The 23498-nt window shown below is 41.7% G+C and overlaps 1 protein-coding gene across 10 annotated transcripts in view; it reads right to left on the bottom strand.

Annotated features, from left to right (window-relative positions):
- Positions 1-872: 872 nt before the first annotated feature.
- Positions 873-23498, bottom strand: part of LOC135491950 (MAP kinase-activating death domain protein-like) — a 41638-nt gene continuing 19012 nt past the window's right edge. For 3 of the 10 annotated variants that reach the window (XM_064777922.1, XM_064777923.1, XM_064777925.1), the window contains 12 exons: positions 22782-22877; positions 21272-21660; positions 20889-20918; positions 19489-19769; positions 18888-19104; positions 18561-18668; positions 18254-18418; positions 17946-18018; positions 17506-17612; positions 11095-11167; positions 7906-7952; positions 873-4975 (listed from right to left, as the gene is read on the bottom strand). In XM_064777922.1, the coding sequence (XP_064633992.1) occupies positions 4796-4975; positions 7906-7952; positions 11095-11167; positions 17506-17612; positions 17946-18018; positions 18254-18418; positions 18561-18668; positions 18888-19104; positions 19489-19769; positions 20889-20918; positions 21272-21660; positions 22782-22877 (1766 nt within the window). In that variant the 3' untranslated portion in view covers positions 873-4795. The other 7 variants (XM_064777924.1, XM_064777932.1, XM_064777926.1 and 4 more) reach the window with 6 other exon arrangements.

Below are 23498 nucleotides of genomic sequence, written 5' to 3'. Positions count from 1 at the left end.
ACAGAGGCAATATGGTCACCTGGCCTTCCTGAGGTTGAGACACCTCGACGTGACCACAGAGAAGACAGTTCACAGCCTTGCTCCCACAGAGACAATGTGGTCACCTGGCCTACCTGAGGATCAGACACCTCGACGTGACCACAGAGAAGACAGTTCACAGCCTTGCTCCCACAGAGGCAATATGGTCACCTGGCCTTCCTGAGGATCAGACACCTCCACGTGACCACAGAGAAGACAGTTCACAGCCTTGCTCCCACAGAGACAATGTTGACTCCTGGCCTACCTGAGGTTGAGACACCTCGACGTGACCACAGAGAAGACAGTTCACAGCCTTGCTCCCACAGAGGCAATATGGTCACCTGGCCTTCCTGAGGATCAGACACCTCGACGTGACCACAGAGAAGACAGTTCACAGCCTTGCTCCCACAGAGGCAATATGGTCACCTGGCCTTCCTGAGGATCAGACACCTCGACGTGACCACAGAGAAGACAGTTCACAGCCTTGCTCCCACAGAGGCAATATGGTCACCTGGCCTTCCTGAGGATCAGACACCTCGACGTGACCACAGAGAAGACAGTTCACAGCCTTGTTGCCACAGATACAACCTGCCCCGACTAAGGAAAGCAACTTGACCCAGCCAATAAGGCAAGGGCCGGAAAGAATAACTTACTGGCCAAACTGCCATGAAGAGAAAATCATGGACTGGCAAAACTAAAGTACATGTAGACCTTAATAAAGTCATGACAAGCACATTTCCTCCATGTTTTTTGCATCATCACAATAAATTCGTTGTTGATTTCTTATCATCAAACAGTCCTGTTGATTCCACGACATCAAAATCTTCAAGATGAAATAACACAAACAAACCTAATGGATTTCTTGTTGTTTTATTATCAAACCATATAACCTCTCCTGTCTCCTGAGCCCCTCACTCAGTTAAAAGGGTACAGGCCCATGTGCTCTTACCTGGATTTTAGAAGTCACCCCCATCTTCGGACCCCCCCCCCCCCCCATTACACGGAATTTTCAATGTTGCAGGACTGCTAAAATCACACCCTTTTCAAGTTTTCTCTGTTGGAAGATTATTTCCCCAGGTGCCCTCCTGAAAAAGACCCGACAAGAGTGGTACAGCGAGGCCATTACCTTAGGTAGTGGGGGGCCCGGGAACCTCTCCGCTTATTTTACAAGACACTACAATAGGTATACAATCTATCGTTAGATCACAACTTTCCTACTGCTGGCATCACAGGGTGGCCGAATATGTACAAGAACAAATAATATAAACAACGACTTAACCCAAGACTACATCTCAATTCTCATTGTCCCTGAATATTCATCTATGCCGAGGCAACTTCTGGTCCAGTCGGCTTCTGATCATTTCTCTCTATCAGGGACAGATTTAGGTGTTGTCTGGCAGGTTTCCACAAACAGTTTGCAAAACGTTTGTCAACATCCTCTGATCTACCCAAGAACTTTTCTTACACAGGAACACTGTCAACTGGATCACGTTAGTGCCAGTAGGCCCTACATTATCTCAAGGCACTACTCCTTTCAGCCAATTCTTACATTTTTCTTGTCTTTGTTATGACGAGGTTTACACAGATTGCCAACATAACAAAAGGTTTTTACACATCCAATATAATGATCAATCGTACTTCAAGTTCAACAACAACTTCTACACATTACCATCTACATTGTACATAGTTATCAACATGCTGACCTAAAGTTTCCTGCATAGTTTAATTATTCACGAATCTATCCATAACTAATCAACTAATTAACAAATTGTTTATATTAGATTTTCTAATTAACTCTGCAGTTCTTCTGATTACATTGGAATGAATATTCTAACAGTGAACTCTTGTCAATGACAAGAATTACACACTCTAAATCCAGAAGATGTTTTTCAATAGCTTTTCAATTTCTTTCAATATTTTCTAAACTTCTTCTTCGGAAGAATCAAAGGGATATTTCAACCATCAACAAAAACACTGGGAAATTGGAATGTCCTTAAACAAGTAACCATCCAATGGTTGTACAAGGTGGTCGCTATAGAAACAAGTAACCATCCAATGGTTGTACAAGGTGGTCGCTATAGAAACAAGTAACCATCCAATGGTTGTACAAGGTGGTCACTATAGTTACAAATGAATAAATGTAGCCAACACTATAATCACACAAAACTTTGGAAACCAGGAATCAAAACAATGAGGGAATGTTCAGTTTATTGTAGATGTATATCCTATCTTGACTGAGTATTATCAAAACCTCAAACCTAACTAACGACTACATAACAATAGTCAATCATCATACTGCCGTATGTACAGATGACTCTGAGCCAACAGAAGCAAATCAATCCAATTATTTACAAAACGTACAGAAATATTTAAACTTTCAAGCTTGTTGAAAGTTTTGACCAGTGTTTTATTGCACAACAACTTTAAGGTAAAAGCCCATGGTAATCTTATCAACTGACATGGAAACGACTTTTATTATTTTGGTATCTTCTACTCCACTTTAGATCTATAGATATCTCTCTTCCCATTCATCACATTTATGAAGGTCTCCTCGAATATTTCACAACTGACACATGACGTTGACACTGTTGTCAAAATTCAAGGAAATCATAAAATGATCTTGTTGCTTATTATTAGAAAGCTGCATGCTTCTTGAGCTACCTTGACTAATTCCACATCTAGCATTGTTCTGAAGTGTTATTTGGTGTTCAACCAGCCCAAGGGTTGATCTTCGGGGCTTTTGGCTTTTAGGAAAGGCTTGCTGTTTGCCTAATGCAAAGAAAAAACCCTATGCATACAGTGAGTTTACAGCTATCTATACAGAGGTGTCAAAATGGACAATGGTGGACTATATAATATAGCTAAACACTTTGAATGACTATGTTATCCCAATATCTGCACCAAACTGATGGCCAGCGACACATCATTTACAATATCAATTGACCCGTTATTTAAGGCAGACCACCGTGATATTTGAAATATCGTGGTCAACGTTGAAGATAATTGGGTCAAGAGCTGCTGTGCAGCAAGTGATAATTCGTAAAACATGGCCGACCAAACTGCAGCAGTTCAACAAGAAATACTGTATCATTGATATAAGAAGAGACAAAGGTGAGTCGGACATGACTAGTTTACAGAAGGCCGCTTCAACTCAATCCAAGTGCAGATCATTCATGCATGAGTTAACATACATAATGTCAACATGACCCACACTTGAACACTGAGCTGTGAGGCAGTACACATGTCAGGTGTTCTCCATTATGTTTTGAGCAGGGCTTCCAGTAATCATGGTGATCCTACCAATGCAGTGGAGCCACCAATCTGCTCTAATACACCTGGAGAACACGTGTGTAATCAGAGACTAGTACAGAACATACATGTAGCACAGAAATTCTGAAAGATTAAATAGATTCATGTCAACTTGCAATGAAATTAATTTTATCGTGAAAGGATAAAGATCATGAAAATGGGAATGAGCGTAAAGCAGTCTTGGTAGCCCAATAGTTCTACGATGGGTAACCTACTCATTCCTTCTGTTTCAAGGCTAATGACAATGTATCTTACATGATTTTGGTGAAACACAAACTGTAACATCTACATGTACAAGAGACAATGAAACAAATCCGCCAATGGGCAGAAATACTGACAACCATCAATGACGGCACAACCTTTTAGATGGCACTGTTCCTGGTAAAATAAACAGCAGTAAATGGTACACAACCGAGCTGGACTGGTCATATCGGCAACAACCACTCCTAGACATTGGCTATAAATGACATATACCCTGCGTTATATGTTTGAGAAATACAACACAACACACTCCTCATGGCAAAGCTATTCAAGAGGTATCACCTGTGAAACCTACATTCTCAGTAGAACACTGACTTTGCTGTAGACTTGCTGTAGACTTGCTGTAGACACCCACTGGTGTGGATCTTGCAGGAACTGGTTAGATCCCGCAGAGCATCGTAACATCACCTAATACCTCTTGAATAACCAGACCCTGTAATTTTAACAATCATCAATAACACTTAGAGTTTTAAAATGTTCAGAAAGACTCACAAGTAATATTTATACTTATAAAAGATAAAGACCAATAAAATAATTATATTTTTTTCTCGTATGATTAAGAAATGGCTTTCAGAAAATGGAACGTGATTGATTGGCATGAAGTGAAAATGAAGATGAGCCTGCCATACTCAATGTTTGAATCCAAGTCGGCACTTTCCCAACTCACGAAGCTTTCAAAAGGTGCTGTTAAGATATTCAAATGAACCCTCAACTTCTAGGTAATGATATACACTGGAGTGTCAACTGGAAGCATTTTGTGTATGGCACACAGAGGTCTAGTTAGAGTCAATCAGTTCATAATACTATGGTCAAGTGGACAGGTCATCATAAGTGGAAAGACCAAGTGGAGATATTCTGGCAACAGGTGCTACCACCTTGTGATTGATTCAAGCATTATCTGCCGGCAGATACATAAAGGATTCCAAGAAGATTCAATTGATAAAGGTCTGTCGGGTGTCGGCCTTGAAAGATGAAGGGTGCCTTGTGGTTGAGCAGTCATCCAATCTTACAATGTGGCTTGGACAGGATTCCAACCCATGACATAACAAGGTGAGTACTACACCACTGGTATCTTGTACGGTTAACCCACGGACATTGCCTGAGGCACCCTTCTCCTTGTCAGGTCAAATCTCGGCCAGATGTCTCCATATTCGCAGCGAGACTCACAACCATGCCAATTAATAAAGAGTCTAATTGATAGCCAATGCTAGGAGGTGTCGCGATTATTATTATCAATGACCAACTGTTGCTTTTGGTTGTCCATTACGCCAAGTTGGTGTTTGAGGTTGTCGATTCCACCGTGCTGAGCCTCACCCTGTTTCTGGTTATCAATTCCGGCGGCAACGTAAGAGAAGACGCACAACACTGCATAACAGATTTGGTTGGCCTGAAAGGAACCGTGGAACCGATTAGTTTGGATTATGCATTTGGTTGTGGGCTTCAGTTTGGGCTCAAGAAGGGACCACAGAATCCTGATAACTCCTTTTAGGTTTGTGTAATGCATTCTGTTGGCCTCAGAGTAACCAACTGAACACATGTACACCTGTATAATGCTTGCAGTTGTCATTTCTAATTAGCAGTGCTGTGACAGAGGTGACACGTCAATTTTGTCGTATTTGATGCATAACATAATGAAAATGAGTGTCCCCTTTTGGGATGCCCATACACTATTGCAAATTTTACAATGATCATGAAGCAAAATACACCCAGCTGAGGAAAACCTCCACCAATTAAGCCAAGCAGCTAAACTATATATACATGCAGAGTTGTGAATTGAATAAGAACGACAAGCACGATATGCATGACACGCCACTCATCCAGTGTCTTGAGCTATCTCTTTAAAGATAATTGGTGACTGTACACAGAAACCGGCTAAATAGCGTCTACACAGAATATTAAGAATTGGCAAAAGTTAATCGTGTGATTATTGTTATAAGGTTATGGTTTGTTCCATCGTCAGACAGAGCAACTTAAATACATGAAATAAGGGCCATGAAGAGGAAATATTTCACAATCAAAAACAAACTAGAACCAGAGTAAAGAAAGATCGCAACTGTTTTGACTATGATCCTGTTAGGAGTGAGAGGAGGGTTATAACTCAGGCCATGGGTGTTGCTATATCACTCAGGTTGTAGGGGTGTCAGTGGGATGTGGAGGTGGGGCACACGGATGACTAAATCAAGATGAACAGTCACAGTGACAGTGTTATTCACGGAAGTGACGTTGTGTCACATATTTTGTTATGAGACATAGCATGCCTGCAGCATGGGACCAGTACTTTGAACCATCGATGCTCGGGACCACAAGACTAGTCTGCGGTTAATAGTGAAATGGGTAACACTTTGACCAATGAGCAATACCGAGCTTTTATCACTGAGACTGTCGTTCTTAATCAGGTCGCCCGTAAGCAGGACAAGGAGAGGTGAGCATGCCACAATCATGCTGGGAGTGTTGTTTTATCTCTTCGCTCCTCATATGTACACATCTGAATGAAAATGAACAGTTAGATGGGAAAATTTGGATTCGTGTTGAGAATTTGGCGAGGCCTATTCACTGAAAATATCAGGTTTCAGTGTCTTGAAACGTCCTGAAAAATGGTCTCGCCAATGTTTCGGGCAGAGTAAGTGTTCAAGCAGATACGGTCTGCATGCTTGCTGTAGCAGTCATTGGGCATGCTGATGGCTGATGTTAGGACCCCTATCCAAGCATTTCTCAAGCTTAAGATCATTCTTTGATCAATGAACGATGTACACTTTGGTTGATGACGTTATACACATGAGTAACCATGCAGTCCATTGATCAAAGGTAATCCTTAGAGCAGGTAACATCGCTGGGATCAAGGTGCTTCCTCAACCTGGTATAGGCTCATTTAGAAAGTTAGGCAGTAGCAATCATAAAGACGTAATGATCTCCACAATGTATGTACAAGGAATTCAAGCAGGAATCAGGATTAGAAACATCACAAAGTGGTCAAAAACACTTTTTGGAGCTGGAGCAATCACACTGTCCAGGAATGGGATAACATGCCCACATAAAGTCCTTGTAACTTCTCAGAGAAATGACGATTTTTCAGAGAAATTAACTTTTTTCATTTTGTTAAAAGTTTTTCAGAGAAATTGAGTGATTTTTCCAAGAAATGACGACTAAGCACTTGGCTTCTGCACTCTTGAAAGGAGTTGACTCACATTTCTTCCACCATCCTGCTTGCAATACCTTTGTGGAGACCACTGAGTGGGTATAAGAAGGAAACTAAAAAGACCTAAGCTCATGATGGCTCCTCAATAGTAAGAATCTTGTGTGTAGCCAATTCTGGGTAAAGTTTGGCGGTTTGGATGGAGACGACTCGGTGAAATTGGAAGACAATCAGTTTGGCCTAGATACAGAAAAGAGAACACAGACATGAAATCAATGGTGGACTATAAACACAACTGACGCACCGGGACGTAATCAAAATATATGGTGGTGGTAGATGTAGTTCTTAAATTAGTAAGAATACATGTTGAAACAATTTAGTTGTTGACTTGCCATGCAAACAACATATCAGCCAGGCCTTTCCCAGTAAGTGCTCGCAAGTGACATCTCCCTGACTGTAACAGTTCAACATGCCAAAGTTTTCAACTGCTCCCACTGATACTTCAACAGGTAAGCTGCCCAGATGCACACAGGGCTCACTTGGAGAGCACCCCTTCTATTTGGACACCAAAGCCCTAAACCATTTCAACATGACCACTGTGGATCAGCGTATGAACCTACAGCAGAACGGAACCATTCTACCTCAGATTCTTTAGTCAAGCGTGTCAAGTCATGTTTTCATTAGGACAAAAGAAGTAGAATGGTCGAGTTCTGTAAACTATGTTTTAAGCTTGTCCACAGTGATGACACACAGAACACAACACCACAACACAGGAAACTGTCAAGCTAAGAACTACAGGCATAGAACAGGTATCTCATGCAACAGCATCAAAACTTAAGAACTTAAGTCTCCTAAGGGGTCACAACGATCTATTTTCATGCCGGGCGGGGGTAATAGAGGACTGCCTCATCTCACGGCAGTGTTGTCTAGTATCTCCTGTACATCAACATCACAGAAGAACACACAGGAACTGTGCCCCGACATGACCACCAAAGATCATGCAACAAGCTATGCGGAGCACCAGGGAATGGACAGGTTTCAGACACAACCCACACACAGTCTGAACACCAGACACAGTCTGCAACAAGAAACTGCTCTCCAAAGGCCAGGAATTTGTCTGATTCTTTTCAGAAAAGAAGGATCGTTTCAAATCAATTTCAGACCACACTCCTACATGTACTCACCATGTTTGACTTGTACTTTCTGAGGATTACTTTCCTAGTTTTGGGATCTGAAGAAACAAAGCATTCAAAATAAAGAGACATGGTTCAACGTGACGGCAATCAGGGCTTAGGGAGGTCGTAAATGGGGCATTACTGAAGGGGCTGGAACGACCAAATGTGAGAATGTGTTTGTCTTTTCACATGTTGTACTGAGTTAGTTTCCTAAACTTGAGAAACTCAAATGTTGCCTATTAGATAGGGGCTAAAGATTCTGATAACATCAGATAACCTTCAGATAACCTTGGGTGCCATAAAGAACAGCTGTCAATTTCATGAACTTCCAAGAGATATTCAGTTCTGGGTTGTGCTTCAGCAATTGATAGATTCCAGTTGTTTCACAAGGTTTTTGTAGCGATTAATGGCTTCATAAGATTTGGGATTTGGTTTTAGCTCAATAGAGGGCAGGAGTAATGTGGGGAGGAAGAATCTAAAATGTTTGGGTAGAGAAATATTGATTATTAAGCCTGGAAAGGAAAGCCACACATTGTAGAACATTTATAAACAAACAGCCCCCCCCCCCCCCAGTTATTGCAGAAGCTACCTACACCTCTTCCCTCACTTCAAATATCCCTCTCCTATCAGTGGAGAAAACGTTTTTGGCATCCAGTTTCCCCCGTAGATGAACCCCCAGCCCTCCTTATCAGAATGAACCCTGATGCAGGCTACCACCCTGGACATCTAGTTTTTGAGCCACCCAGTTGGAATCTCCACGTTGTCCAGATCCAGAGCCTCGGCAAAGAAGGCAAACAACAAGCTACACTTAGCTATCAAGACTTCCATCCCAAACTCTAAAAGCATGTTGAAACAATGTCCAAAACCACCTGGTCAGAAGGGTCATACCAACACAATCGAGAGAATAGAGATTCTGTCGACTGAGGTGCAATATGTTGATGTCTGCCAGCGAGCACACCAAAGGCTCTTGTATTCCTCAACTATTGCATGGAGAGACCATTATGATCAGATCTGGTTAATCACATTTGCATAATATGATCAAAATCTCAAAGCAGTTGAGATAGCTTTGAAAAAGAACACTGGTTTGATGAAACTATTCATGTTATTATAGCACGATGAAATGATTGTACGGAATGCTGGAAAGTTGATCATCTTATAGGAAGAACAATCAACAGGCTTGATGTTTCTGATGTCAGCCACAACATTGAAATCACCAGAGCCTGACCATAACTTGGCTAAAAAGGTCAGAAACTAACTGCAAAAGGCACTCATCTGGAAAAAGACTCAATGTGACAGAACTAGCTTGAAAATCACATCAAAGGCTACTTCAATGACATCCATTTTGGATGAAAGGTGATCAGGGAATCTCCCAGCATTCCATAGTTTGTTTACATTGAATGTGTGCAGACGGACAAGGACAACATAACAGAGAGACCGTCTCCAAGCTTACCTTGACTGCTGAAATACGAAGGATGAGACACAAATGGATTATGGTAACGAGCCAGGCATGTCATACGACTGAGAAGGATTAGATCAAGGAAGATGAACAGTATCATGCACAAGTCATACTCCAATGCATGATCATCGGCGTCCAACGCTGGATCAAAATCTGGACACGGTGTCCCGGTTTGATAGCACGTCAGACCCCAATGGTCACCAGTTGGATTACAAATTCGACTGAATTGAGTCATCAAATAGTTTAGTGAGTGTATGGGTTCAAGAAACGTGCATCCTGCATTCAGTATTTCCACCTCGTGTCATTTGCAATGTTGCATCTGCTCACATTACAAAAGCACTTGTTAAGTTACAATGGCCAACCTGACAAGCCTGGCTCACAATGAGGTGTATTAGCAGTGTTGTAAGCTTACCTATAGATGGCAAAACTTCACAAGTTCAAAGATGACCAACTTCTACAAGTGTGAGACTGTCAAGGGAACGTAGCCGTCTTCTCTCTAAGTAAACTTATAAACTTATCTAGTCCTGAGAGAAGTATCCTCACGTCCCGTCACACGATGGTCATACATTTGGTTCATTTTTCACCTATCAGACCATCCAGGTTGGTCATCTCTGCACATATGCCAGTGTTGAGCCATCAGTCTCCGAAACTCGCAGAACTGAAACACCTTGGACAAGAAGCATAATGCAGTAGGATATGACAACGCTGGAATGACCCGCACTTGCTGGTGTGGTGTTGGTCAACAGAGACATCAATCACACTGAGTGTAAGCTATACACACACTCTCTCAATCATTCAATCATGACCCAGCCAGGGCTAAGAAATACATGGTTTAGAACGGGTCCAATCAGACACTGTCAGAAGACAATATTGATGATCCACACCACAAAGTCAGTCTACTTCAATTCCCTCAAATCATACCCAAGGCTCAGTAGATTGCACACAATCACATTTCAAACTAAAGCTACATGCATACACTCATGTCTGTTTCAATCACCAAATCAGCTGAGGCACAACATGAGTATTCAGTTGCCATCCACATGGTTATAATCCCAATTGGAGTGACACAATTGGGTGTCATGATGACAAGGCACCCCTTGTCATGCTAAATGCACACATTGCAGCTCAGTTAACAATACATGTACAGGACTGGCCCTGCCACTAGTGCATGGGTGAACGACTCAATGCATTGTCCAACATGCATGGCCAAAACTGAACACCACAGGGAGGTTTATGCTAAACTCACACATGCAAACACATTTGTACCCTCGGCAAAAGACAATTAGATACTGGATCCAGCTGACCTGATAACCATCAGAATTCCACTACCATGATATACATTGTACCATACTCTATGTTAATATTACACCAAACACCAAGGCTGATCCTACACTAGTTCATATCTCATGTGCCACCAGCAGTAGGCCTACACCCATACCAATCCAATAGGGTTGTTGGCAGTGACGACGATGATGATGATGATAACTTTCTAGATAACCTTTTTACCATCACCACCCATGCAAACCAAATTCAGTCACCACTATGTTTGCCAAGCTAATACCACAAGCCCAACACCACAGCAGGTCATTCGAGCGTCCTGGGCATAGGTTTTGGTTAGTAGGCAATGATGGCAGAATGCTTGAATAATGTATGAACTTACAATGAATTGAAGAAAAGATAAAGAAGAAAGAAAAGTTTGAACCAAAAGGAGAGGCTAGGTTAGTTACGGAGAGCGTTCTTACCAAATTCCTCTAGGACAAACACTGCCCCTTTCTGGGTGTAACATTTCTTGATACGACTTAGGTCAACAAAGAACTGAAAATAAAATCATGGGGGATTTTCAGCAAATAAAACCAAGCACACACAGGACTTAAGTACTGATACATACATGGTGTGAGAACCACTTGTGGTGTGAGTCGAAGAGTTGGCACTATCACCTGAGGACTGACCCCCGCATGAATTGGTTCCTGAGGGCAAATTGGGCTCTCTCAGAACTGGCTTTTGTTTTAGCAACCAGTTGGGATCTGATTTGTGGGACTCTGCGAGATGACCTCCAGTATCCAAATAGACGGCACCATGCATGAGGTTTGTTATTGGTTCTCAACCTGGGTCCAGGTTTTGAGAAGGAGCGAACATAACAGATGACAACTGACCTTTGTCCAAAAATAATATCATTGCTACCAGAATGAGTTAGAAATGAAAAAATTTGCCAATTTCCAGGTAATTTAAGTAAGTTTGAAACCAATTCTCGGGTGACTTTATCTCAGGTGATAGGGTAATTTAGTTGATATGATGGACATGTGTCGTTTGATCGTTTGATTGGTGCAGTAGAAGCCGCCTAGGGTGTCACAGGGAACAAGGTGCTATACATGCTATAGAGTGTCACACAGCAATCAAGGGCACAACAATGGAAGTGTGGATGTGTCTGGCAGGTACACGGCCCTCAGAGGAGAACAATGCTGATTTTGTTTTGTATAAGATTAGCAATTTTGAAAACGCAATCAAAACTAATGGTGTCGACTTTATATAAACTCATGGACTTCCTTGTGCTTATTATTTTTAAGTTACTGGCTGTTAATGAAAAACACTAAAATCAAACCCAAGTTTACACATAAATCATGTATGTATTATGTACCAGTGAGAAATAGAGAGACAGTCATTAAAATTAACTTTAAAGTTTAAAAGGAAGTACATTAGTACCGGGTATTATGAAAGAGAAGGTTCAAGGTAGAGTAACTTTTGAATATTAAGATAAAAGACCCAAAACCTGAGATATGATGGAGTAGGAAGTGTTCCAGCACCTCAACATACTGCCCAGAGCGACCTTATGCCATGCTTCCAAGAGGAAAAGTGCACCTGCATCTCATTTTTCATTTCTGGGTATCTGCTTTTCTAAGTTTGTTTTCTTGAAAACTTCACCATACTTTTCATATATTTCCAGATCATAATCTGGATGTTGATGATCATGCGATACAAATGGTACATTTTTGCCATGATTTGGGCTCTGAATATGAACATGGCTCAGAGGGTAGAAAGCCTGACAAGCCAATGAGCCGACACCAGAAGCACATATCAGAAAGTGTCATGCATGTTTGTTTGCCGTCCAACTTGGGCATGATCTTCATTTCCTATAAGAAGTACAAAGATCAAAGTCTTCAGATTTTTCTCAAGTCAACAAAGAAACAACCACCGTTAGTTGAATGACCAAGAACAGGCCTCATATACATATAGCAAGCATGCAGCAGCTATAAAACTTCAAAATATAAACCCACTATCTTTGATCGAATTTGATTTTTCAGAATCAAAGATTCCAGCTAAATAAAGGTTTTCTGAAATATACCAGCAACCCCAAAATGCCACAACTTCCACGAAACCAAATGATCCAGAAGTAGACTTGCTATAAATATCTTACAAATTTCTCACAATGATTTCCAGTTCGTGGCAATACAGTTTTAGGAAATGAAGATACATGGCTGATAGAGAGAGAGAAGTTGTCTTTTTATGATGTAGACCGCTTCTACATGTATGATTTACGAAATATTAACTGGAAAGATAGTAAGTTGGAAAGACTTAATAGAGGGTGGAAGTTTAGAGACAAGATTGAAGAAAATTCTCTGTAGAGAATGTACGGAGAAGGTCACGTAGGAAAGAAAGATCTTCTATCTGAAGCAGTGTTTCAGAATGTTTCAGAATATTCACAATCTTCACAAGATTGTTTCCATAAGGTCAGGTATCGCATTAAACAGCCTCCATCAATGGGAGGAACCCAGTTAGCTTGTGTGAAAGGCACTTGAGAACTAACTGAGAACTCACATATATTGAGGGGGATCTCCGCACAAGGACGACATAGGAGAATGGTATGAAGGCTGTTGCAAATTTGAGAACGGCACACAATCATGGCAATTGTAGAAACGTGTTTGAAAAGGACACAAAGAAGCGTTTGAAGAACACCAAACAGAACATGCATGGACACTTTCAGCACGGACATGGACGATTTCTAGACGGTGCGTTGAGTGAAGACGAACAGACAGTGATGGTGGAAGACACACAGACAAGGAAAGGTAGACAATGGTTGTAGTCTGCTAGTGTGATATGCGAGTCTATCTTAGCACAAATAGTGCAAGTCTTGCTAACAGTGATGAGACGACTTTCAGCACTCAAATTTTCGACAAACGATCTAACGCATCCCAAACAAATCTAATAAATTATGTTGTGAAGATGCTACGGTATTGACCGACACCAAAAAGGGGTATACGGGTCACACACAAGTGGTTGTGGTCGTTTTTAAGGACAGAAAGACAATGTGCAGAAAATAAATGAAAAACAACAAAAGCAAATATGGAAACCAAACTATGTAATGTATGAAGTACACTAATCACAGATTGGTCTATAACACCAAGATAGAACTCTTGAGAGACGGCCTATACCACGAGGAGTAGGCACATTGAAAACATCCATACCTCAAACTCCTGAAACCACAGTGACCAACGTGGCAGGCAAAGAGAAAATGGAGAAGGTCAAGGTTAGGTCAAAAGGTCAAAAGGTCAACGGCCCATCTCAAAAGTTCCCGAGTTAAAAGCACAGTTTGATGAGCGATGATTGGACTTGTGTCCAGGGTGTGAGTCACTTGATAGATTGACGATGGAAAGAGATATTAACGTAATTTATGACAACTTTTAGCATTAATTGTTAACTAAATAAAACAGAACTGAAGAGACATGCTTGTTTGCCACGAAAGTAGCAGACGTACATCTATGGGTTGAATATGATTAGAGATGAATGAGAGAAGACAGGTTTTGGCTCAACTTGGCTGAATCCCCTCCACTATACGATCTAGACTGATATCTTATTGATATTTATCTTTCAGGTCAATAAGATACAAATCATGTGGTGTCACTGATTAGAATTTCCAATACATGCAGCTTCAAAATGAACACTAATGATATGGTTTTATCATCAGCAGTAATGTTATTTGAAATTTCTTCTGCTTACATGTAATTCTTTAAAAAACCATACCACACTCTGAAAGGGCATGCATGTACATGTAGACAGAGGGATTTCAGGCCAAAATTGAGCAAAAAACAAATTAAGGAAAAAATGAAATAAAACAATGGTATCAGGATTTAGAATGTTCATTAAATGGAAATTTGTCAAATCGACATATTTTTTCTCATATTTATTAGAACTTTGAGATGGATCTGTTTTTATAACCTGTTAGTTTACTATCTGTGCCTACACTAGCCGACTAAGCTAAGTCCCATACGACCACATGCAGGGATGGACATGCGCCACGTGGAGGAGGTGGGGTTACCAGTTATCACAATCACCACCAGGGGGCATCGCGCAGGCATTAGAGATAAAATGACAGAAGTGATTAATGCGCATAGTAACGATAGCGACATGCATAGCGTCATGGGGTCAAGGTCAGCTGAAATGTTAAGAGGGGAGGTGGGGTGGGATGGTGGTGTGGTTGGCGTGGGGACTGAAAAGAACGTTTAGTTAAACCTCAACAGACTGCCGAAGACTTCTGTCATCTCCACACAGTAAAACCACGAAAACTATCTGCAGTTAAGGATACTGTTAACTCCCCCAGGTGCCTTCCCAACTTCCAAAGTGGTACAGCTTTGTTACATCTCAATTTTACCCAGTCGAAACAGACAAATCTAGATTTAAGACGGTCAGGTTTTGAACTGTGATGATTGTGGAGTGCTTCACATGACAGAAATCACAAGCGGTGTGTATACAAGTTTCATTTTTATAGATGTACTTCATTGAATTAACAATGCCAAAGTATTTGACCATTAACAATGAAAGATTATGGAACTGGTCAGGGGCAGGGGGTGTCTTGTAGGTCACAAGGTCAGGACAAAGGTCAAGATCATTTAATAACCAGCAGGTGGAGTGTGGTGGCGTACTGGTCTGTCTGAATCTCAGTCTAAGATTCATGGGTTTGAAACCCTAATCAGGTTGTCACTTTGTTCTCCAAAGGTCGGGCAAAATTGTGGAACCTCGACAACACTATTGGTAGAGAAATAGAATGGTAATCCAATCATCTGTGTTTCAACTCCCTGTCAAGGCTACAAGACTTTTCTGTAATATTCTTGTTTCACTTTCATCTACTTAGTATAGAGGTCAAGGTCATTGGTCAATGTTGTTGGTCAAGGCTACCCTAGGCATTGAGTGCCATCTATAAGCAGTGTCTAGAACTACAGCACTGGTGTCTGGTCTAAGACAGGACAGGGCAAGCACTGGCTCATGGTCACTAGGACAAGTCTAAGTCTGACATCCGATCTACCCCAACCTCATCATTTGCCTTCTGTGGCCATTTCAAATCCAGTTTCTGCAGAAAATGTTCTATTAGACCCATCTGCAGTGATTGCATTGTGGGGATGAGCATGGCTCAGGCCTAATCCATCAAAGGTTATCAGAGTATGTGGTGGCTTGGGGTAGATTGACTGTTCAGGATCACAATAAGACTATCACTATACCATATCTCAACTTTGATTAAGGGTGATCTGCTGTACATCAGTCTTTTAGACAACAGGAATTTGACTACACAGTCCAATGTTGATTTCTCCAACTGATCTTTAGTTCTGTCATAATGAGTGGGACATGTGCAGATAACCTACTCAATTGTTGAGCTGAGATATAGTTTACAAAATCACCAGAATCTTAAACCACATGCATTGCGAGTCCTACCAAAAGACTACCCCAACACTGTGCATCTCCAACTTATGATATTTCCAACTGTGAAGGTGTCAGAAACGACACCCAAATAGTTTCTGATAGACAAGTTCAGTGTAACAAAAAAAGCTTCCTGACCACTGGCAAATGTCATTATTGGAAATGTTCATGTTGAGACTGCAATCACCAATATCATGCGCCTTTCTCTATACGTTCTAGACATCTAATGCTACTCAACCCCTCAAACACCATCAACGACATCAACAGCAGCTTGTGCCTTTTCATGACCACAGGGCAGAGAGCCAAGTCTTCATATATCGGGCCGCAGAGAGCAAGTGCTTATTCGTGACTTTTCGACAGCCATCCGAGGGAAAACATGTGGTATTGACTACAGTGATCGAGGGGTGCATGTGAGAGCCACAACAGAGACGGGTCAACTGAGCACCTGAGATATGGCAGTCTCATCGAGCTACAACTCCAGTGCAATAGAAGCCTTAGAAGATTACTAAGATAGTCTCGGTCAAGTTCAACATCCATGGCATTTGTTACAGATCCAAGCTTTTCAAAAGAAGGTGAGAGTTTTGGTAGCATCTTTATTCCAGTGCAAGATACAGCAGGTGCAATGAGCTAGTGCTACTAACATTGCATTGAAGCAGTGAAACAAACTATGTATGAATGTTTATCGAGATAATAAGTCAACAATCTGGGCCAAAAACTCTTAATGGGATGTTATGAAATATGCAGTCATCTACAAACTCACTGTATTCAAACAACCGACCAACGCGTGGTCAAGTCTATCCTTATTCAGGACCGTGCCTCACCAAGAGGTATGTGTCTCAGGGATTGAGTAGAATGTTGGCTAGAAAATTTGATGACACGATGAGGGGAGCAAATTTTGCTCCTTCAAGATTGGAGGAGACTTTTCAAAACCACTTCCGTTTCAAGAAATGATAAGCAGGAGATTGGCTACCAAAACATCATATTTGGCTCAAAGATGTAAAGAGGTCACAAATTTTCTATCCAATTTATGTTTACAATTGATCAATTCATATCAAAGTGTCAACTATGATTGTATTGTTTCTACATTATGAAGTTGGATTTCCAATTTGCCAAAGCCGCTGTTACTACATGCACTCAAGTCAATTATACACTGAACAAGAAGTACACACCACCACAGGAAGGAGCATACAAGGTTGTCATATACTAGCTCGCGATGCACATGGGACCCCACGACACGTAAATTGGAATATTTTATAATCTCCTGGAATGAGTTTGTGCATTCTACTGCTATTTTGTTTGATTGATATCAATTGCTGGATTAGATGCCATCTTGAGGCAAACTTGGGCTGTTTTGAACTGACATCTCAAGCTCATTTCATTTACTCATATCTCCTTTTTCCTGTGTGAGTGTATAGCATTACTGAGCTGACTACAGAGATGGTGTTCAACGCCTTGACACCTACGCTTACCTTGCTATTCGCAAAGAGAAGTCCAATGCCTTCCATGCACACCTGCAACAGGCCCCCCTGGCCTGATTTGAGGTCCTGTACGGGGAACTCGCCACCTAACTCGGGACCTGCAACAGAATGGCAGAGTTCAGTTGACAAGGCCTCTTACATGTACGGAATCAAACCATCAGATTAGACTTATTCTCACTTGTCAGAATTTCTGGTCTACCACGCTTAAATGCAAGAGAAAAGGGCACTATAATGAGTTTTCATCCGCACATTGCCCAACAGCAAATAACATTCATATGCCTTTTTTCTGATTTCAAAACTCTTTGATATACCCCAGCATTATCTAAGCAATCAATAGGCCTTGCATTCTAACATTTGCTACACATCATCATCTTCTAATATACAATAATCTCAATCTTCATGACCTTGACCCAAAACCTTCAATACTCCACCTGGTATTTTTCCATTATTTCTTGTTGCTGCTTTCTCCATAGCTTCCTTCACACAGTAGTACAGCTCACGGCACTGGAAGCAATCAAATCAACAGTCAGTGAAAACACATCAGATCTTAAAGCTCATTGTCATCTCACAGGTGTAGGAGGAATAAGAATGAGAGCTCCTCAATACCTAACATCTCACATGTACTCATATACGTACTGTAGAAACTCTCCAACAAAGACCCCCTTGGGACTGACAACTTCTGTCTGTATTTGAGAGCGAGATTCCCAGAAACAAGGCCTGCAGCCGATCTACCACTAACCTTCTTTGTATAGAACTTATTGAGCTGTGTTTGCCCGCTATGCCTCCTCCACAAACACAACACCTTCGTCTTGGGACAGTACGTCATGTTGACAAGCTTCTCATACCACCACCGATCACAGATGGCGCCGGTAACACTACGTAATATTATACAATCATCACAGACCTGCAACAGATAGGTTATATTAATCTTTGTAGCGAGTTAAAGGATAAGAGGGGTGACCGGACCAAACATTGTGCGATTTTAAGCAAGTCTATTCTCTTCAAAAGCAAGTCAATAAGAGATTTCATTGCCATGTATACCTCACCTCCATAAATAGCATATCTCCTGTATTATCAGTGCCCCAGTGCACCGTAAATGACTGTTTCTGCATCATGCGACTACCCATTGGCTTCAGGTCGATGTCGTTACCATACTGAAAGGAGACATTACAAAGTTAGTCAGCATTTCGGGATTTACCTCACCGATTTCCAGGGCATAGAACCTTTCCTTGGGCTCATCTCTAACATCAGCACTTTGATTGGACGATCCACCAGAACTGAACTCACTTTCATGCTCTTGGAGTTCCCAGTGTCATAAAACATCGGAGAGAGCAGCAAACTTTGAAACCATTGCCATCTATGTGTGCACTCACCAGATTGGCAACGTGATCCAAGAGATCATTGACATCCTGGCTGTAGATCAAACCGATGTGCGACTTGCCCAGCATACGACGTATCTTCTTCTTCACCTCGTTCTTTTCCACTTGCATCATGGTCATGAAGCCGACCATGTTGTACAGGATGATGGAGAGCAGACGGTCTTCATCATGTTCAAGACGTTTCTTCTCCCCATCTCCGAGGGAGACGTACCTACACAGGAAGGTGGAAATACAACAACTTTCAAAACTGATAGCATCTTTCCTTCCCTTACAGCCTGTTCTTCCCTTACTGAGTAAATAGTAGGCCCCCAGAACCCTTCGACCCTGAGACAGTTTGCTTCTTATCAAAGTTAATCATTGAAAATATAGTCCAACCTCTCTATTAAGGACACCCTCAGGACTGACAAGAGCTGTCCTTAATCGAGAGGTGTCCTGATTAGAGGGGTCAAATTGAATGGAAATAACCAATTTCGGACCAAAACTAGTGTCCTTAATAGAGAGGTTGTCCTTATTAGAGAGGTGTCCGCTAAGAGAGGTTCTACTGTATTTACCAACACGTTACCTTTACTTCTGAAGAGAAGGAGAAAACGCCTACCTTTCCATCATTTCCGCCGGCCCCTGGTCCAGTCCGATGATGTCACGCTCCTGGGCCACAGCATCCAAGAACGCATCCTCCCAAAATTGCACATGGTCCCAAAGCGGGCATCGCTCCTTGCCCAACAATCCCTCGAAGAGGTACGTCCGCCCAACGTTATCTGGACTCGGCAGTGAGCCTATGTTAATTAGCTTGCCCTCATGATAGCGGAAACCGGTACTGAAGCTGCTTTTACTGCTCCAAACACTGTTCGACCTCCGGCGACCTTTCAGGTTAAAAAGCTGAAATGGACAATACAGATAGTTTGAACACGAGAGCACTCATAAGATCTCTGTGACACGTTTCTTAGAATAATCCTTTTGAGACAGAGATCGTAATGTCAGAATTCAAAGTAGGATGGTTTGATTTATATCAATGTTAGGATCTTGAACACTTGAGTGAATTACAATATAAAGGACTCATCTATACTTCAGACAATAATGGTTATTGGATCAATGTCAACTAGATAGTCTGGTTACATACACGAAGCACAAATGAATGGTAGCTCAACGAATCAATCATGCACTGTGCGTGTACATCTATGATGCAGGTGCCGGGCAGAAATCAATTATTTGATTTGGATATTTTTACACTGACAACACATACAATGTACACAGGCTGTCTTCAAACATGGATAGAAACATTTTGTGCTCTTCACAGCCGAAAATGAGATCATTGAATTCCTGGCGATCTCAACCAATCAACCGACACATTTGACTATAAATAATGTACTTGTTTAAGCATTGAAGCAAACACAACACAAACTATGAGAGCACAAGAAAGACCAACTCTCTAAAAGGAAACCTAATAACAGAAAGGAACTATACTATATTCCAAGTCAAAGTCGGAGTAAGTCTCGACCAGGATGACAAAAGTAAAATGACAATCTGTTTTCAAAAGTGAGATTTTTCTCATATTTTTTGATTTCAACTCAGTTTTCCGTTCATACTCGAACAGTGACCTAAATGAAGTTTCTCATGGAATCAATAGAAAACAAGAGGAACTCAAAATAATGTGTAGCAGGGCGCTCATGTCAATCCTTTACTTGCAAGGACTTGGGGCCTATACAAAGAGTAACCTGGCTTGGAAGACATATTCCTGGCAAATTAACAGTTCAACTTCACTGAGTCAGACTTATGCATCTGGCATTTCAAATCAAGGCAGTGATCTCACTCCATTCAATTCCACCACCTACAATCAATTTTCCCTAAACTGCATCATTTGGCAGGCCACGCAGAGCGCTGACCATGAACTACACTGGGAGTGACTAACTAGGCCATGCCTAAGGTTGACCCATATTGGAGCAAGTAAAGAATGGACATAGTTGAGAACAAGATTACTACACATGGACAGCTACCTACCATACTCTCTCCTAATGAACCTCTATGACCCTGAAAATCACAGAACATCGCCATTTCTTTCTGGATCTTATACTCAAAGAGATACCAGTTATCTGCTGCCTGATGGTATCACCTTTTCAAAGGAGTGGTACCATTGAGAGCAGGCCCCAAGAGGAACATCATGTGACCCTGACACCAGCCATCGCAGAGGGAGCTCATGTGCCACAATAGAAAGGCCTGGTATGAGACTGCATTCATCACCCTTGTTTACTTAGCTACCAACAGGTGGTAGCACCATAGATAATGGCACGACACATCTCCGCCCCCAAGTTCAAAGGCATAACAATTAGCATTTACAAGTGGCCATTGCTGATGATTTGAACCAATCCTCATTTTCTACTCACCCCAGGTGTCTCAGTTTCAGCATCTGACGCGTCACTTTGCTTTATCGTGTGATGATTGATCCGTGTCTTCTTCCGTTCTGTTCCATCAACCTCGGACCCAGTACTCATCAAAGTACTCGCTTCAGACATCTCCGAGTCCATGCTACTGAACTTTGGCAAACCACCATGTCGCCCTTTCATCAAGTCTTTATTTTTCACTAAGTCCCGTAAAATGTCGCCACCTTCCGACACCTCTGCTTTATTAATGTTCAAGTTGTCGAGATTGCGTTGCGTTTCTGACAAGTCCTGTCGGTTATTGTCCACATCCCTGATATCACCGAGACTCACTTTTCCCTTTGGCTTTAACTCGATATTCTCAAATTCATCGCCATTGAACACCACGGGAGACCCTACAATGGAAGAACAACGTCAGACTCGAGGTTAAGACGACATGGATGATTTCGGAGGCTTACAAGTTGACATGATATAAGCATGAACTGAATACTGATTTGTGTACACACCAAAACCCTACAAAACATCTCACCGAGCTCATATAGAATTCTGTCTCACCACTGACCTGTTCTACAACACCAATTAACAACCCCAAAGTTTTCATTTGTTTTTTCATGAAATGGACCTTGACATTCAGGAGAGATGTTGCCAAAGAATATATTACATTTAGGTCACAAACAAAGTCAACACAGAGGTATTACGCACTCTGCTGAAACATGACTAATGATCAAGTGTTTGTCTAGTATTGGGTTCACAACAATCAACTATTCTAACATCTTTTGTGTTTGGGTAATAGACACATGTCCTTTATGTATACATGGAACATTCATGCCAGCTCCAAGACGTCTGTTTCCATATTTACACTTTGTTGGACCTACATGTAACATCACAATCTTGCACAACTACACTGGCCCAATAACATTCACTGTACATGACCCCAAAGCTATTTGTATGATCTGAGAGTATCAGCTTGAGAAGAGTCTGCTGAGAGTTGACGACTCAAAGTAAAACTGACTCAAAGTAAAACTGTCAACTTTTTAGGAATGCATGAAGACTAAGCTAGAGTGCAACCAATGCAAATTTTAGGCTAACGTTAACAAAGAAATCAGTGGCAGCAAAGAGCATGCATCAAATGTGACCCGCTCTACCAAAACTAGGCGCTTGTCGCATCTGAACTTGACAGGTTGATACGGACTTGTTGTTCATTTCCCTATTGTAGACCTTTTGTGAAATGTGACCAAATCAGTTTGTAATAGATTTCACAAAAGGTCAACAATAGGGAAATGAACAACAAGTCCGTATCAACCTGTCGAGTTCAGATGCGACAAGCGCCTAGTTTTGGTAGAGCGAGTCACAAATGTTAGAAACGGTGCAAGACACATGGTGACTGGGTGTGCAAGGCTCAAAATATGAGTGATTTCGTGGTGAAATTTCTTTACGTAGCCTGACCCTTCAACCAAGCTTTGATCACTCCTACTTTGAGCCTTGTTGTGTGTACTACGTGAACTCTCTAACTTGCCTGGTTCTGGTTCTTGGGCATTCGGTGAGGGGGGCTGATCAAATAATGAGGTGGTGGAAAAGAGGGAATTGGACCGCCACCCGGGAACAAAACGACCTGACAACCACAAAGACATGTATTGAAGTAGCAAAGCAACAGATAGAAATCAACACATTGGTTATTGTTGAAAAGCTGCCAGGCAAAGAACACACTTCTTTAGATCTAGATCGGCTCCACTGGAAGAAACTGTTCCTGAAAGTTTTCAGTTGAGAGCTCAGCGCAGATCCCCCCCAAGACAGCATTTTGTGATTAGTACAGCCACCCGATGCCCCAGAGGAAACCTCCTGTGTGAGAGGCAGGTGCCCTATATCCCACATGAGAGACCAGTGCAGCTAGACAATCAAAGCCTCATCCTCAAACATGCCCACCCCTTGGTTAGTTAGTTTACTACCACCTCTCAGACCAAGTTGGGGCAGTTTGAGCCTCATTGGTTTATAGATAAAAGAAGTCTGTTCCATCCACAAAGAAAATACACTCAGTTCTGCTGTGCATATTCATGTATCAACTGCACTAGAGCTGAAGCAGACTGAAGCGCGCACCAAAAAATCAATAAGCCAGCCAGCTCACTAATTTTTGCTATTTTTGATGAGCGAATTAGCTACAATCAAGTTATAGTGCTAACTAGTTAGTTTTCTAAAGTAATACCTGTAGGACCTGCAGTTCAAAACAAAAGAATGG

This window comes from Lineus longissimus, chromosome 8 (genome assembly GCF_910592395.1).
Source record: "Lineus longissimus chromosome 8, tnLinLong1.2, whole genome shotgun sequence".
Taxonomy (NCBI): Eukaryota; Metazoa; Nemertea; class Pilidiophora; order Heteronemertea; family Lineidae; genus Lineus; species Lineus longissimus.
This window is presented reverse-complemented; position numbering and strand designations above follow the sequence as displayed.